This window comes from Molossus molossus, unplaced genomic scaffold (genome assembly GCF_014108415.1).
Source record: "Molossus molossus isolate mMolMol1 unplaced genomic scaffold, mMolMol1.p scaffold_m16_p_14, whole genome shotgun sequence".
Taxonomy (NCBI): Eukaryota; Metazoa; Chordata; class Mammalia; order Chiroptera; family Molossidae; genus Molossus; species Molossus molossus.
This window is the reverse complement of record NW_023425349.1, coordinates 32270082-32283733: the sequence shown is the minus strand read 5'-3', so window position 1 is coordinate 32283733 and position 13652 is coordinate 32270082. Positions and strand designations below refer to the sequence as shown.

Sequence of the window (13652 nt, the reverse complement as noted above, 5' to 3'; positions counted from 1 at the left end):
TCTACCTCCTTAGATGAGATTTATTATGTCATTTTTATTCTGATGATTTGGGAGGCATCAACATTTTTACAAATGAGATAACTCAAACTCAGTGGATTGATTTGCCCAAAGTCTTACAGAAATGGTGGTACCAACGAATAACAACACTGCTTTATATTTTATAACACCATGTCCCTCATACCTTCTTTTTTTTTTTTTTTTTATCCTCACCCGAGGACATTTTTCCATTTTTTGTTCAGGTAGAGTGGGAGGGAGAGAGAGAAACAGAGAGAGAGAGAAACATAGATGTGAAAGGAACACATCGAGTGGCTGCCACCCGCACAACCGACCAGGTCCGGGGACAAACTGCAACCGAGGTACATGCCCTTAGCGGGAACCGAACCCGGGTCTCTCAGGACCGCAGGCCGACGCTCTAACCGCTGAGCCAAACCGGCCAGGGCCCTCATACCTTCTTTCAGATGCATTATCTAACTTAAGCCTCACAGAAACCACGTAAGGTAGACTTGCCCATCCTCATTTAGCAACGGGAAGAACAGCAATGTTCAGAGAGTCTTAGTAACTTAAGGCCACACAGCCAAGAATCGGCAGAGCCCGGTCTCCAAGCTGAGCTCCTGGCCCTGCTGACTTTCACGCGAGAGAACCAGGAGCACAGTCTGTCTGTTCTTGTTTCCCATCCTCTGATCTGATCTCTTCTAGAGCTGCAGCGACGTGCTCCAGGAGCGCTTTGCTGTAGAAATGAAGTGCAGCGCTGCGCTCCGACTTGCGGCCCTGCACATCCAGGAGCGGATCTACGCGTGTGCCCAGCCACAGAAGATCTCTCTGAAGTACATAGAGTGAGTGGCAGGGGACGTCTGTGACCCATCAGCAGCAGCTGTGCTGCATTGATAATGTGGCCGGTCCACGGCCAGAATGGCCAGATTCCACAGAAAGCTGATATTCACCTACGTAGCCTTCTGTCCGTTGTCTTTCTATCCATTTTCCTCTCCACCCTCTCTGACCCATCTGGGCTCCCCCACATGTCAGAATCTAGCTGCTCCCTCTGGGGCAGAAGCCAAGTCCAGATGGAGTGACACAGAATCCCTTTGTAAGCTCCCAGTTCCTGGGAGAATGTCCTGGGAACTCGTTTGATAACTTCAGTGAAAAGCTCTGATAAGGGCAGGAATGCCTTGGAAATCAATGTTGTGAGAACCAATCATATTGCATTGTATTCCTAGTAAGGCACTTAGGTCCTGGGATTCTAGCACCACCGGATTCTTAGCTTAAAATTTCACTTCGCTCTTGGCAGTATCACCCAGGTTTGCTGACACCTCACCAAGTCTCAACTCTGTTGTCCTGTCTGGGCATCACATCAAATGGGAGTCACATTTAAAAAATAAAACAGGTCCTGGGCCCTGCCCCTGATGTACCAGGTCAAATCTCTAGAGAGCAGGACCTGAGAATCTATGTTTTAACAAGTTTGTTGGAGGTTTGGGAGGCTGTTAGACTGGCACCATTCTGAGGCATGACCTCGGGGATTCACAGGTGCTTTGTGTTGCCCCGTGAGAGTGTGTTATGCATGCACTTTCATTATTTGTCACGTATATTGCAGTGAAAAAAGATTGAGGTCGCCTGCTCCGACTAACAGGATATCGCACCACACCGAGAGTCATGAGCTCCCAGAAAGATCAGTGGGATTAATTCCTGAATGGCTGTGATTTTTGTGTGTGTGTTGGGGGAGGGGAGAAGAAATATATATAAATATATTTATATAGCATATTTATATAAAATATATTTAGATATATTAATATGTGCATATGTAAGTACCCTCTGTTGAGAAAGAGGCTTAATTGGCAGTATTCTGGGAACAGTAAGTACTGAATCAAATGTAATTACGCTCTAAAAATGGGCCTCCTTGTCTCCAATGTCTCATGGAAGGAAAGACTGGGGGATAGAGAACTTTATATCTCCAACTTTACTCCGAAACATGAAAGGCAAAGACATCAAGAAAGCCATAAGCTTCCACATGAAGAGGAACCAGAATTTGCTGGAACCCCGACAGAAGGTAATGCAGCCAGAGCCCTGGCCGACCCACCCCACCAGCTGTCTGTTGTGAAACCTCAGGGACTGTGTCTTCAACATGCCTTGATTTTAGGCAAGTGAATAACTAATTTAACAGACTTTTTTTTTTCTTCCCTATTTAAGCAACTTATTTCTGCTGCCCAGCTACGTTTAAATTATCTACAGATCCTTGGGGAACTCAAGACATATGGCGGGAAAATCTTTAATGCTACTTTAATGGTATGTATTAGAGAACTGTGCAATCCCCCCCTTATAAGGGACCTTGGAAGTCCTCTAAAGATCAGTGAATCTGCAGCCTAAAATTCTTGAGAACGCGATCATGTAATAGAATTTGTTTGGGAAACTAAAGATCATGCCATTGGGGAGTGTTTATTATGCCCTTGCTTGGTGCTAGCCCGACAGCAGGTGCTGGGGGAGGCAGAGCTGACTAAGACATGTTTACTACCTTCCAATGATGAAACAAAGTAGCCAACAAGACAAAGCAGAGCCGTGAGTGACACACAGGCGACTGCTGTGGTTTGAAGACAGTGCTGCTGCCAGCTTCAGGTCAAGGATGGAAGGGAATGGGTGAGGAAGACAGGAATATTGGATTTGGCCAGATTTCTGTATAGAGGAAAGGCATTTTGAGGGAAGGGTACCGTAAGTTCTTTACTGTGGAGCTTTGGAAGATGAAGGTGAAGAGGAAAAAGCGGAAATCATGAAGGAAAGAGAATGTTAGACTGACTGCCAGGCTGGGCCCTGATCGTCCAGAAGCAGGGAGGCACTGAAGGGTGGGCCTGAGAAGGGCAAGGAGAAGCACAGGGGCACTCTGCTTGGTTACCTGGTCCTCCTCCTGCTTCCTTGGGGCCGAGGCCCAGCTGTGTGCTTTTCAGCAGTCAGTAATGGGGGGGGGGGGCTAAGGAAACTCCCCACCATTCAATGAGCCCCAGAACACTCCAGCACAAAGCCAGACCATTTACCAATTAGAGATTTTTAAAAATATATATTAACAAATTTTCTTTCAGTGGATTCGATGTGCCTCTCAGTCATTTACTGTGATGGGTCAGTGTATTAATTAATTAATTTATTTTTCTTTATTGGATTTTAGAGAGAGGATGGGAGAGGGAGATGCAAACATTGATGAGAGAGAACATCAACTGACTGCCTCCTGCACGCCCCACAATGGGAATTTGGTCCACAACCTGGGCATGTGCCCTGATCAGGAATCGAACCAGCAACCTCTTGGTGCATGGGTCACACCAGCTGGGCAATGATGGGTCAATTTGATCAGATTGCTGACCTAACACTATAGATGGAAAAAGAGAATTGATGTTTTGAGAGCAAGGGAGAGCAATCAGATAGTTAGGGGAAGGAAAAAATAGATGGTGTCATGTATGAGTAGATGACCAAAAGGTGGAAAAGAGACTAGATCACAGAAAGGAAGGCCTCCCACTTTCCCCAACAGCCAGTCCTGCCCTCTTCCAGCTGCCCCCCGTCCCCTTTTACCTTTCCTGTCTAAGGAAAGAGCGGGTAATGGGAGACGAGGCCAACCGCATGGAACTGGCTCAGGGTGCTTTCTGGGCACTGGGTGACACACTTGGATAAATACAGCCTGTCATCAGGGACCGTGGCAGGGAATCTGAGACTTGAATACGAGTAACTACAGCAAGAAGTCCGCTCAGTGCGACGAGAGAAGTACAGGGGAAGCAGAGCCCAAGCAGCACAGAGGACGAGGACTGCTCTGGTTTGAGAAGACAGATCAGGCAGATATTTTCTGTGGATGTTTGCAGTAGGTTTTGATGGAAGCTGTTGAAGAAGGGTCAGGATTTCGGTAGGTTATGATGGCAGGGAAGGGCTTCCAAGAGGGGCGAATAGACGCATAGGTGTGAAAGTACAGGTTGTATTTATGGAACAGGTAACAGCCTGGCTTGGCTCTCTATTGTGAAGGCTTCTAAGGGAGGTAAATTTTTACTTAATTTATCTGTATATGGTGTCCAGTTAGGCTGTTGCCTCAGTTGGTGGTCTAGGGAGTCGTGGTGGGGACATGAGGTAAGGATCAAGGAGTTTGCAGAGAGAGGTATCATGTCTTACATGTGCAGTATATTTTCACTAGCTTGTGAATGGAAACTAACTCCTCCTCTGCTTTTCTGCAGTTACAGGACAGAGAATCCTACATTGCCCTTCTAGTTGGAGCCAAGTATGGGATTAGCCAAATTATCAACAGCAAACTCAACATCATGTCCACATTGGCAGAGTTTGCAAACATCAGCCGTGTGGAGCTGACAGAAGAGTCTGAGAAAGTGAGCATGGTCAAAGTGTATCTTCAGGACATCAAGGTAACACACAGGGAAGAGATGCTGACTCCAACTTCTGGAATTTGGGGCTAAATTATTTTAGGGTAGTTTGAGTTTGGAGATTAACAAATGTTCCAAAATTTGCTTAAGAGGATAAATTGTCCAGTCTGTCCCATCAAAAGGGAAAGTCATAATCAGGGTGCATTTTCCTGGGCCTGAAAGATTTTTCTCATATAAACTGACCATGAGCTTTCCTGATGGGTTCAGAAACTTAGATGGTGACACCAGAGGATTTTATCACATGCATGGGACCAGAATGGTTGTCCAGGTGTTTTGAGTGGCAGCGGTTAAAGTGGGTAAATGAGGTAGTGTGCTCCCTCTCTGGGAGGTCCTGCATTTATTCTGCCTTCCTTTGCTTTAATACCAACATGCTCAAGGATGGTGCTTTATTCTTATCACCCTCTCCCTCCTCCTCTATTTGCTCTTGCTCCTTCTCCTCTTCTAGGTTAAGTTTTGAAGGGGCCCCATTATATGAATGAGCAGAGTGGTGTGGGTGATTGGGATGAGGGGCTAGGATAGGGGAAAGGGTTGGAGAGGCAGGAGATACTGTGGAGATTCGATGGAACACACTGTGTGTGTACACACACACACACAGACATATGCTCATTTCAAGTCTTACAGGTGAGAATACAGGACGTGAGGCCTGCCTGTGGACCGTGGCTGGAGTTACTTGGAATCTCTCATTGGCCTCAAATGGTCTTGTTGTCAGGCTTCAGACTGTCCCTTAGCCCTTTATAAGCTGAAGAGTTCTCTTTACCTTCAAAGGTTCTGACTTTGCTGCTAGAATCCAACAGTGCGAAAGACTTAGCCTGCCTGATTGCCGGGTACTACAGGCTGTTTGTCGACCCAGTTACCTCCATTTTCCTCTGGCCGGGGAACAAGCAGCAGGTGCACCGGGTATCTGCTGAAGAAGGTGAGGCAATGGTGGGGAGGGGCTGCCATTGGGGCAGGCGGCAGGCGGCAGTGGTCAGAGGGGATGCTCCCACGGGGGAGGTAGTTGAGATAGATCTTGAAGAACATTCTGGAGTAGGCCGAAGGAGAGAGGAGAGATCATTCGAAGCAGAGGGGACAGTGTGGAGGCATGACACGAAGGACAAGGTCATGAGCTGTGAGAAGCTCTCTGCAGTGGCTGGGGCATGGGAAGGCTGCTGAGGAGGGGTCAGGGCCATCTTGGGAGGCCTTGGCTCTTGTGGGAGGGTTTAAGTAGAATGTGATATTGCTGAAAGAAGTGTTTAGAAAGATCACCCGCCCGGGCCGGTTTGGCTCAGCGGTTAGAAAGATCACCCTGCAGGCTTATAGTAGAAGAGAGACTGGAGACCTAGTTCAATACCCCCAGCCCTCTCTCCATGAAGCCTTCCCGAATACTAGTGGCTGAATAAGTTGTCACTCTCCTAAAAACCCTGTTGAACCAGTGGGTCCCCAAAACCAGGCTTCAGATTGGTGCCAGCCTAGCAGCCTCAACATCTCCCATAAATGGTACATTACAGATTCTCAGGCCCCACTCCCTAGATATTTGACCCAGTACATCAGGGGTAGGGTCAGAGATCTGTTTTGTATTTCAAATATGATTCCCCATTTGATTTTGATCCCAGTCAGAACAGAGCGGAGATTTGGTTGGGGGCAGGGAGTAGGAAACATGGGCAGTACTGCCCAGAGCAAAGTAAAATCCAAGCAAATAAATACCCACACTTCTGGGAACAGATAGCTCTCCTTGGAAGTAGTGATGGAGGTAGTCCTGTCTCTGTCAGGTGGTTCAGATAGAGGTGGGAAAGGGGGCCTGATGTTGTGGGGAGAGCATAAAGTTGGGAGTCCCATGGATCTTGTGTCAGTCTCTATAGCGTAACCTGGGACAATCACCCTCCTGGACCTGTTTTCTAATCTGGGAAATGGGAGGGCCAGCAGTGTGGGGGCGGGAGGATAGCTAGCTGGCTGCCAGTCCCCGAATGCTGTTTTATAACCCTCAGTGTCCCATGTTGCAGGCTACGAGTCCAGGGCATGCAGTGACTCAGAAGAGTCCTCCGAAATGGACTGCGTGCTGGAGCCTCTCTCTGACCAGCGCCTGCCAAAGCCGGGCTCCTGCAGACCACTCGTAAAAGAGGAGCAGCCTCCCACAGACGGTCCCACACCCGAGGTGGCCCGGAGAGGCCCAAGCACCTGTGGGGCCAGTAGCATGACAGATAGTGCCGAGTCCGAGGCGTCCGACTCGGCCAACACTGAGAGCCGAGGCTGCAGGACCAGCGGCTCGAGTGAGTCCATGGATGCGCTGGAAGAGGATGACTTGGATGCCTGCTCCTCCAGCACGTCCGGCTTCTTCCGCTTTGGCTCACCAGCCTTCCCAGAGAGAGCTGATTCTGACAGCCAAGAGGAGAGGAGCAGGATTGAAACCAGTGGCTTCCTCTGCCTCCTGGACCTGGCCCAGAGAGCCAACCCTCAGTCCCAGGAGACGGAGCTTTCTGAGAGCCCTGCTCCTGGGACATTCGGCTGCGGACCAGACCTAAGTGCAGCCAGACTGGACCCCACGCTGTATGAGGGCAGCTGGACTGACTACTACAGCCTGTGCTCCAGTGTCTCCCCAGCCAGGCACCTGAGTGACAGCTCAGATAGCACAGCTTCCCGGCAGGGTGGGGGCCCGCCAGCCCCGGGCCAGCAGGGCTGGACTGAGGCCCGGCCCAGCTCCACGCTGGAAGCCATGGCCCCTGCCTATGAGGATGGCAGCTCCGATGAGGAATACTATGATGCAGCTGACAAGCTCACACCCCCAGACACCCTCTCAGGTGAGTGACACCCAGCAGTCTGCAGACTCGGCAGGCAGGGACCAAGCTTGAGGGGAAACACAAGAGTAAGCAGGGTCATGGTCCTCTTTTGAGGAGGCTGCCCTGGGCTCAGTGGACTAAATTACAAGCATCATGACTTCAACTCGGAGCTACAGGGGAGGTGCAGAGAACTGTGGGCAAGCAGGGATGGCAGGCGTTCATGCAACCGCGGGAATGAGGGAAGGCTTCCCAGAAGAGGTGGCAAAGGGGCTGAGGCTGGTGAGACAGTTCACATAGAAAGAAAAGGGTTTGACAGGAGTGCCCAGCAGAAGGAAGCAGCTGTGTCATTACTGACACTGAGGCTACATTAAATGAGGCTTTGAAGCAAGAACCTACCTGACAGGCCATTGGTGGCCCCCTGAGGGACTCTGACGTAGGAAGGCAGGGGGTTCTGTTGGTCATGTTTCTCTCAGGTTCCTCTTGCCTCCCTCCATGGAATGTGGGAGTCTTTCCATACAGGATGACTTCCCAGCTGGCCTGAGAGCCTTTCAGGACATTTACTGTCCCTCTCTCTCTCTTTCTCCCCCATCTTCCCCCCCTCACTGCAAGCTGCAGGAAAAAAAATTGGAAAATAGCACAGAGACATTGAGGGTGACCTACTACTGGGAGCTGGGGCTGCTGCAGCCCCGTTTCAGCCCTTTGCAGTTGCTTCCTGCCCTGCAGTCGTTTCCCATTGCTTGTGGGAGAAAGGCCAGCTCCTTAGGTTGAGGCCCTATGTGACATGGCCTCTGCCTGTCTCTCTCCTGAGCCCTCTGTATCCTGCCAGACTTGCCATTCTTTCAAAGTGCTGGGCTCTTTCCCACCCCTGGCCTTTGCACATGCTGCTCTTTCTGCCAGAAACACTACTCACCCTGGTCTTTAGCTGCTGATGCCCATCCATCCATCAGGCCCCACCTGGAAATTCACTGCTTCCAGAAACCTTAACCAGACCACCAAGAGTAGGGCGGGTCTCCCCATCCCTGTCGCATTTTCCTATAGCATCCTGAGTGCTTCCTGCCTGGCACTTAGCACTGCCTATAATTAGGTATTTATTGGTGTGATCTTGTGTTGATGTTTCTCTCCCTCACTGACCCGGAACTCACCTCTCATCCTAGCACATAGTTCCTGGCAGATGCTGCTAAGTGAATGAATGAACTTGCCACCATCTACCCTGAGTTCATTCATTGACTGTGAAAGGAGAAGCCCATGGCTAGCTTGTGCATTGCTCCCCAGAGAACTCGGCCAACTTCCATCCACGTTCCAGCCTTGCCCTGTTAGACTAGCCATTGTGCTGGGGCAAGATGGGGACAAGACAGACCATCAGTGAAGGCCTTCCTCCAGTCAAGGGCATAGGTCCATACTGGATACCCCCTTTTTTATAGAGAACCAGTATGCTCCTGGGGAAACAGCCCAGAACTGGGACTCCTGGCCCAACTCACTAGGGGAGCCTCTCCCTTTTTAGGCCTCAGAAATACCCTTGGTCAGTGGCTGTAGGTGGCCTCGGGCAGCAGCTCTGAAATGTGACCGGGCATCAAAACCACCTAACAGACCTGGTATAAATTCTATAGATTCTTAGGTCCCAGCCTCGGAGATTCTGATTTAAGAGGTCTGAGAAGCAGCCTCTAAGAAGGTGCAGCCAGTTGAGAACTGGTCTGAGATGAGAGCCCTCTGATTCTCACGTGCTGGCCTGTGCTCTCAGTCTTCCGTCTGATCCCCAGAACTCTTCACGAGAGTGCTTCTCTGCTCAGAAAGATGCATCCTGGCATGCACAGAAGCCCTCACGCCTGAGGGTCATGCCACTTTTTGTCAAAAGCGAGCTCCTTCAGAACCCTCACACATGCAGTGGCAGTAACAACAGCAGCAGCTCCCTTTAGTGACCACGGTCAGGCACACGCCTTGTGCTGGGTGCTTGATATGCACTAAATCATTTAACCTGCATGGCAGAGGTCTTGGTTCCATTGGAACTGACTGCCTTGGGTTAACATAGCACAAAGAAAAAGTGGTCGAGAATGTAAGATAGCTTAGGCAATCACCAGCAAAGGTGGAGACTGCTTTAGACACAGGCAGCACCAGACCAGGAGGATTCCTTATCATATTGTCAGGGACTCCTGGCCCAACTCACTAGCTATAAAGAATGAGCTCTACTGCCCAGCTGGTGTGGCTCAGTGGTTGAGCGTCGACCCATACACAGAGAGGTTGTTGGTTCAATTCCCCGTCAGGGCACATGCCCAGGTTGTGGGCCCGATCCCTGATGGGGAGCATGAAGAAGGCCGCCAATCATGTTCTCTCTCGTTGATGTTTCCATCTCTCTCTCCCTCTTCCTTCCTCTCTCTCTAAAATCAATAAAGAAAAAAAAAAAAGAAGAATGAGCTCTACTTTTTTATTTTTAATCAACGTGTTTGAGTTTGAAATTACTGACAGTTCCAGCGAGGGGTAGGGGGAGATGTCAGTCCCTAAAAGGAAGTTGAGAGTTGAGATACTGTGACCAAAAAGACAATGAAATGGATCTTGGGCAACTAAAAATAAAAAAATGTCTACCACAGTTACTTTCAGAGAGGAAACTGAGGAGATCAAGGTTTAACTTGCCCGAGGTTACACAGACCAGCCAGGGTTTGAACCCAGGCAATCCTGAGTCCTGAGCCCAAGCTCTGACTGTCTCTTCGATTTCCTACTTTTTATGTACTTTTTTCTTTCATGATTCCCAGGGCCCAGAGCTGTTTCTGCTGCAGAATCCAGCGCCACAAGTGTGCAGAGTAAGGCTAGCACTTGCAGCCCTGAGGACAGCCTGAAAACCGGACCAGACGGAAGAGAGGCACGCAGAAAGGGAGGGGTGAAAAAGTATGCCAAGACCCTCAGAAAAAGAAGGTCTTTCCTACAGACCGACTACACCTGTCAGGTCTCCTTTCCCCTGGTGCCATCAGCCTCCCTGGAGAACGTGGACGACGTGTGCTACTACGACCGGGAGCCCTACCTGGCTCTTGGTGCACCCTCCCCAACTGTGTCCTCTCTGCAGGACATGCAAGGCGAGCCCGGCCTCCTGGAGACCAAGGCCCTGGGGCTGCTCGCTCCCTTAAGGGAGGCAAAGAGCAAAAACCCAGCCTCCCGGGTCATGGAGATGGAGCCCGAGACCATGGAAACCAAATCAGTCATCGACTCTCGAGTGTCTTCTATTTCCGCCATTCGCCTCCGGATTGACCCCAGTCATAAAGAGAATTCTGGGGGTGCCCCTGTGACTGCCATTTCCCCAGCGAGCACCCTTAATTGTTCCAACCCAGGTTTATCTGGCCCAGATACTGCTCAGAAAGAACCTTCCCAGACTTTATCTGCATCTCAAGACTCGGACGGCAGTGCCCCCAGAGAGCTTGAGGACAGCACCTCCTCCCTCTCCAGTGTTGACCTAAACCCAGACCGAGTCTGTGTGAGCATCAGCCCAGGGTCACATAATGTCTCTCCAGGAAACACCCTAGAGCGAGGAGGAGTCCAGTTGGAAACAGGATTGGGATCTTTGTTTACAAATCATATGCAAGAAACTGTCCCCCAAAACACAGAGCCTTTGTTGTCACCTCAAGACCGGCCTAGGAGTGGTGAATGTGGAATAGACTCAGAAGAGAAGATTGCTTCTTCCCCTATAAAGGAGGAGCAACCAGGACAACTGTCTCTGGAACATGATGGAGAAGTTACAAACAAAAATGGCTCCAACTTTTTTCACGATGAATCTGGGAAGCACTCAGGTGACCCTGAGGGTGAGGTGTCGAATGCTGTTCCACAGACTGTTGGCGTCAGTGGTCCAGATGGCGGGATAACAGCCTCCCTCTCCGAGGAGACTCCTGTAACAGGGACGGACCCGACCCCATCACACTCTCCCACCAAACTCCAAGGACAAAGCAGAGAAACCCCAAGCCAAGCCTGCCAGGCCCAAGAACAAACACCATCGGCAGAGCTGGATTTAGACCTGGATTTCTTGCTTGAGAACCAGACCATTCCATCAGCCTTCCCTCTGGAGGGGGTCAAAGCAGAGCCACTTAACCATGTGACAGGGGAAGACACAGTCCCTAGAGACACTTCTCAGCAGGTCTGTTTTAATCCAGGGCCTTCTCTGCTAAACCCACTACCATGTCCCCAAGAGGAGCCCCACTTAGAAGGTTCAAACCAGTGTCCACTGTCAGAAAGCAAAGACAAAAACCCTAGCATCTGCCTTCCAGCTGAGAAGTCTCTCTTGTGCTTTTCTCCAGAAAGCCATCCTCACGTTCCCGCCAGCCTCAGGGTGGCCACATCTTCTTTGGGGTTTGCGGGGATGAGTGAGACGGCGGCCCCCAGGATTGGGATGGAGCAGTGCAGCTGCCAGTTCTCCTACGCCACGTGCTTCCGTGGCCCGCAGCCGGAGACAGAGGAAGACAGGGACTCAGAAGCACAGCCCACAGCCCCTCTCACCTCACCGCCCTCTGCAGGAAGCCGGCTGGGCCTGCCCTGGAGGCCTGCCCGGGCCCACAGCTGCAGCGCTGAGCCCCTGCTGAGGAACAGCCACATCTGGCCCGAGTACTGCTCCAGGGCTCTGAGACAGTTGAAAGCTGCTCCCACCAGTACTCCTGAGGGCTTCATCCGACTCACAGAGAGCTTGCTGGAATTACAAGACATTTTAGAAGCTTCCTGGGGGAATGGGAACAAACACCCCACTGAGAAGTGCACCTGGCACTTTTCTGAAAGCCGGAGCCACCTCTGCATGGGCTCCCAGAAGCTCCTGTCCAGCTGTCAGCATGTAATCAGGATGGACCAGTCCCCTGAAGAGATGCAGGGTGCCGTGTGCGACACCTTCCAGTACCTGGTCCAGCTGGCTGGCCTGTGCTTCCAGTTCACAGACTGCAGCCGCTGCTCCGCCCGGCACAGGGAGGCAGCAGGGAACCTGAGGGACGTGGTGTACACCTATCACCAATTTGTGGAGGCTGCCAAGCTGACCTGCGAGGGAGGCTACCATGACCTGAGTGTGAAACTCTTGGCTCGTCAGTGTACGGCTCTCACAGCTGCCGTGTTCTGTTTGACCCAGAAGTTCCGGGCATCCACTGCCCTGTGAGCAGGCCGGCTGCCCAGACCCCCTGCCCTGCCCTGCCCTGGACACTTCCCTAGAAGACTCTTCCATTCATTCACCCACCCTCTCAAATGTTTACTATTTAGAGTATTTAAATAAACTGCTGCTTAATCTTGGCCTGAATCAGACAGTGATAAGTTTGGGTCAAAACACACACTTCCTATCCATTCAACGCACATTCACTGAATACCTCCTCTGGGCCAGGCCTTGTACTAGGAGCTTAGGATAATTACAGACAAATAAGACAAGTCCCTCCCTGGTCAGGATGCTCACAGACCCTCCGGGGACACAGATCAGTAGATTACCATCAGTAAAGTGTGTATCCTAAAAGGAACATACCCTAGGGGCATGGAAGTAAGAAGTCACAAACTGTCCCAAGAAGGCAGGGATGAGGGAGGAAGGTGGGGGTCACCAAGAAACACTGTCTTCTTATACCACATTTATTTGGCAATAGCTTCTGCAAGAGTATATGTGATATCTGATAGATTGTACCTTCACAAGCACCTGCTCAGGGAGGTCTGTTCATGTTCGCTGCCTCCCTGCGATAAGCATAGATAGCCACTAGGTGGCAGTAAGTTCCTTGGCTGCGCAGCTATGCTCTTCAGGTGTGCTCTGTGCTTTATCTGAAATTGCACACCTAAATCTTGCACCTTATTTTTGTTTTAAATAGTTAAAAAGGCAAACCTTAAGGCCCTGAATTATATTTGCCTTTTTAAGAATAATATTAGTGCAAAGTAAATATATTTAGTACTTTTCTCACCAACCCCAGTTGAGCCAGTTAATCCCAGTTAATCTTGGTGGGACCTTGGACAAGCTATTTGACCTCAGTGCTTCGGTTTTCTCTTCTGTAAATTGAGGACACTAATAGTGCCTGCTCCATCAGGTAGAAATCTAGTCAGTACTCAATCTAGTAAATAGTAAGTAATAATGCCCAGCTTTATGGCTGTCCTTCCTAGTCTGAAATACTTCCTGCATTTTGTTTTCTGACTCCAGGAAAACCGATTTCAAGTTACCTTTGGGATACTTTTTTCCCCTGGCTTCTCTGTCCAGGCCAAAGGTGGTTTAGACACTCATTCTGCACTATTAGAGTTCATTCAAGGGGCCCCTTTGCCCCTCTGGTGCTGCTGATGGGTTGTGAGCTGTGCTGCCTCTGCAGTTCCTCTCCTCTGGGGCTCCCTATCCCTCTCCTTCACCCAGCGAAAGCAGGAGCAGGAAAGTGTTTAGTCACCCACCCAAGCTCTCTCCAATCAGAAGGAAAGCAATACCTTGGGAGAAGAGAAAAAACATCCTTCCCAACCCCTGTTACTAGTTACTTGTTAACTAGTAAACAGTTAAACAGCACTTGTGCCAGGAAAACGTTTATTTTCTTAGGGGCCTGTTTCTTTT

The 13652-nt window shown here is 50.2% G+C and overlaps 1 protein-coding gene across 1 annotated transcript in view; it reads left to right on the top strand.

Moving 5' to 3' along the window:
• FRMPD1 (FERM and PDZ domain containing 1) overlaps positions 1 to 12366 on the top strand; it is an 81143-nt gene extending 68777 nt beyond the window's left edge. Inside the window, exons 11-17 of the mRNA XM_036261603.1 lie at positions 697 to 833; positions 1915 to 2041; positions 2182 to 2277; positions 4191 to 4373; positions 5157 to 5304; positions 6371 to 7165; positions 9889 to 12366. Of these exons, the coding sequence (XP_036117496.1) occupies positions 697 to 833; positions 1915 to 2041; positions 2182 to 2277; positions 4191 to 4373; positions 5157 to 5304; positions 6371 to 7165; positions 9889 to 12251 (3849 nt within the window). The 3' untranslated portion in view covers positions 12252 to 12366. The remainder of the gene's footprint in view (positions 1 to 696; positions 834 to 1914; positions 2042 to 2181; positions 2278 to 4190; positions 4374 to 5156; positions 5305 to 6370; positions 7166 to 9888) is intronic.
• Positions 12367 to 13652: the final 1286 nt, after the last annotated feature.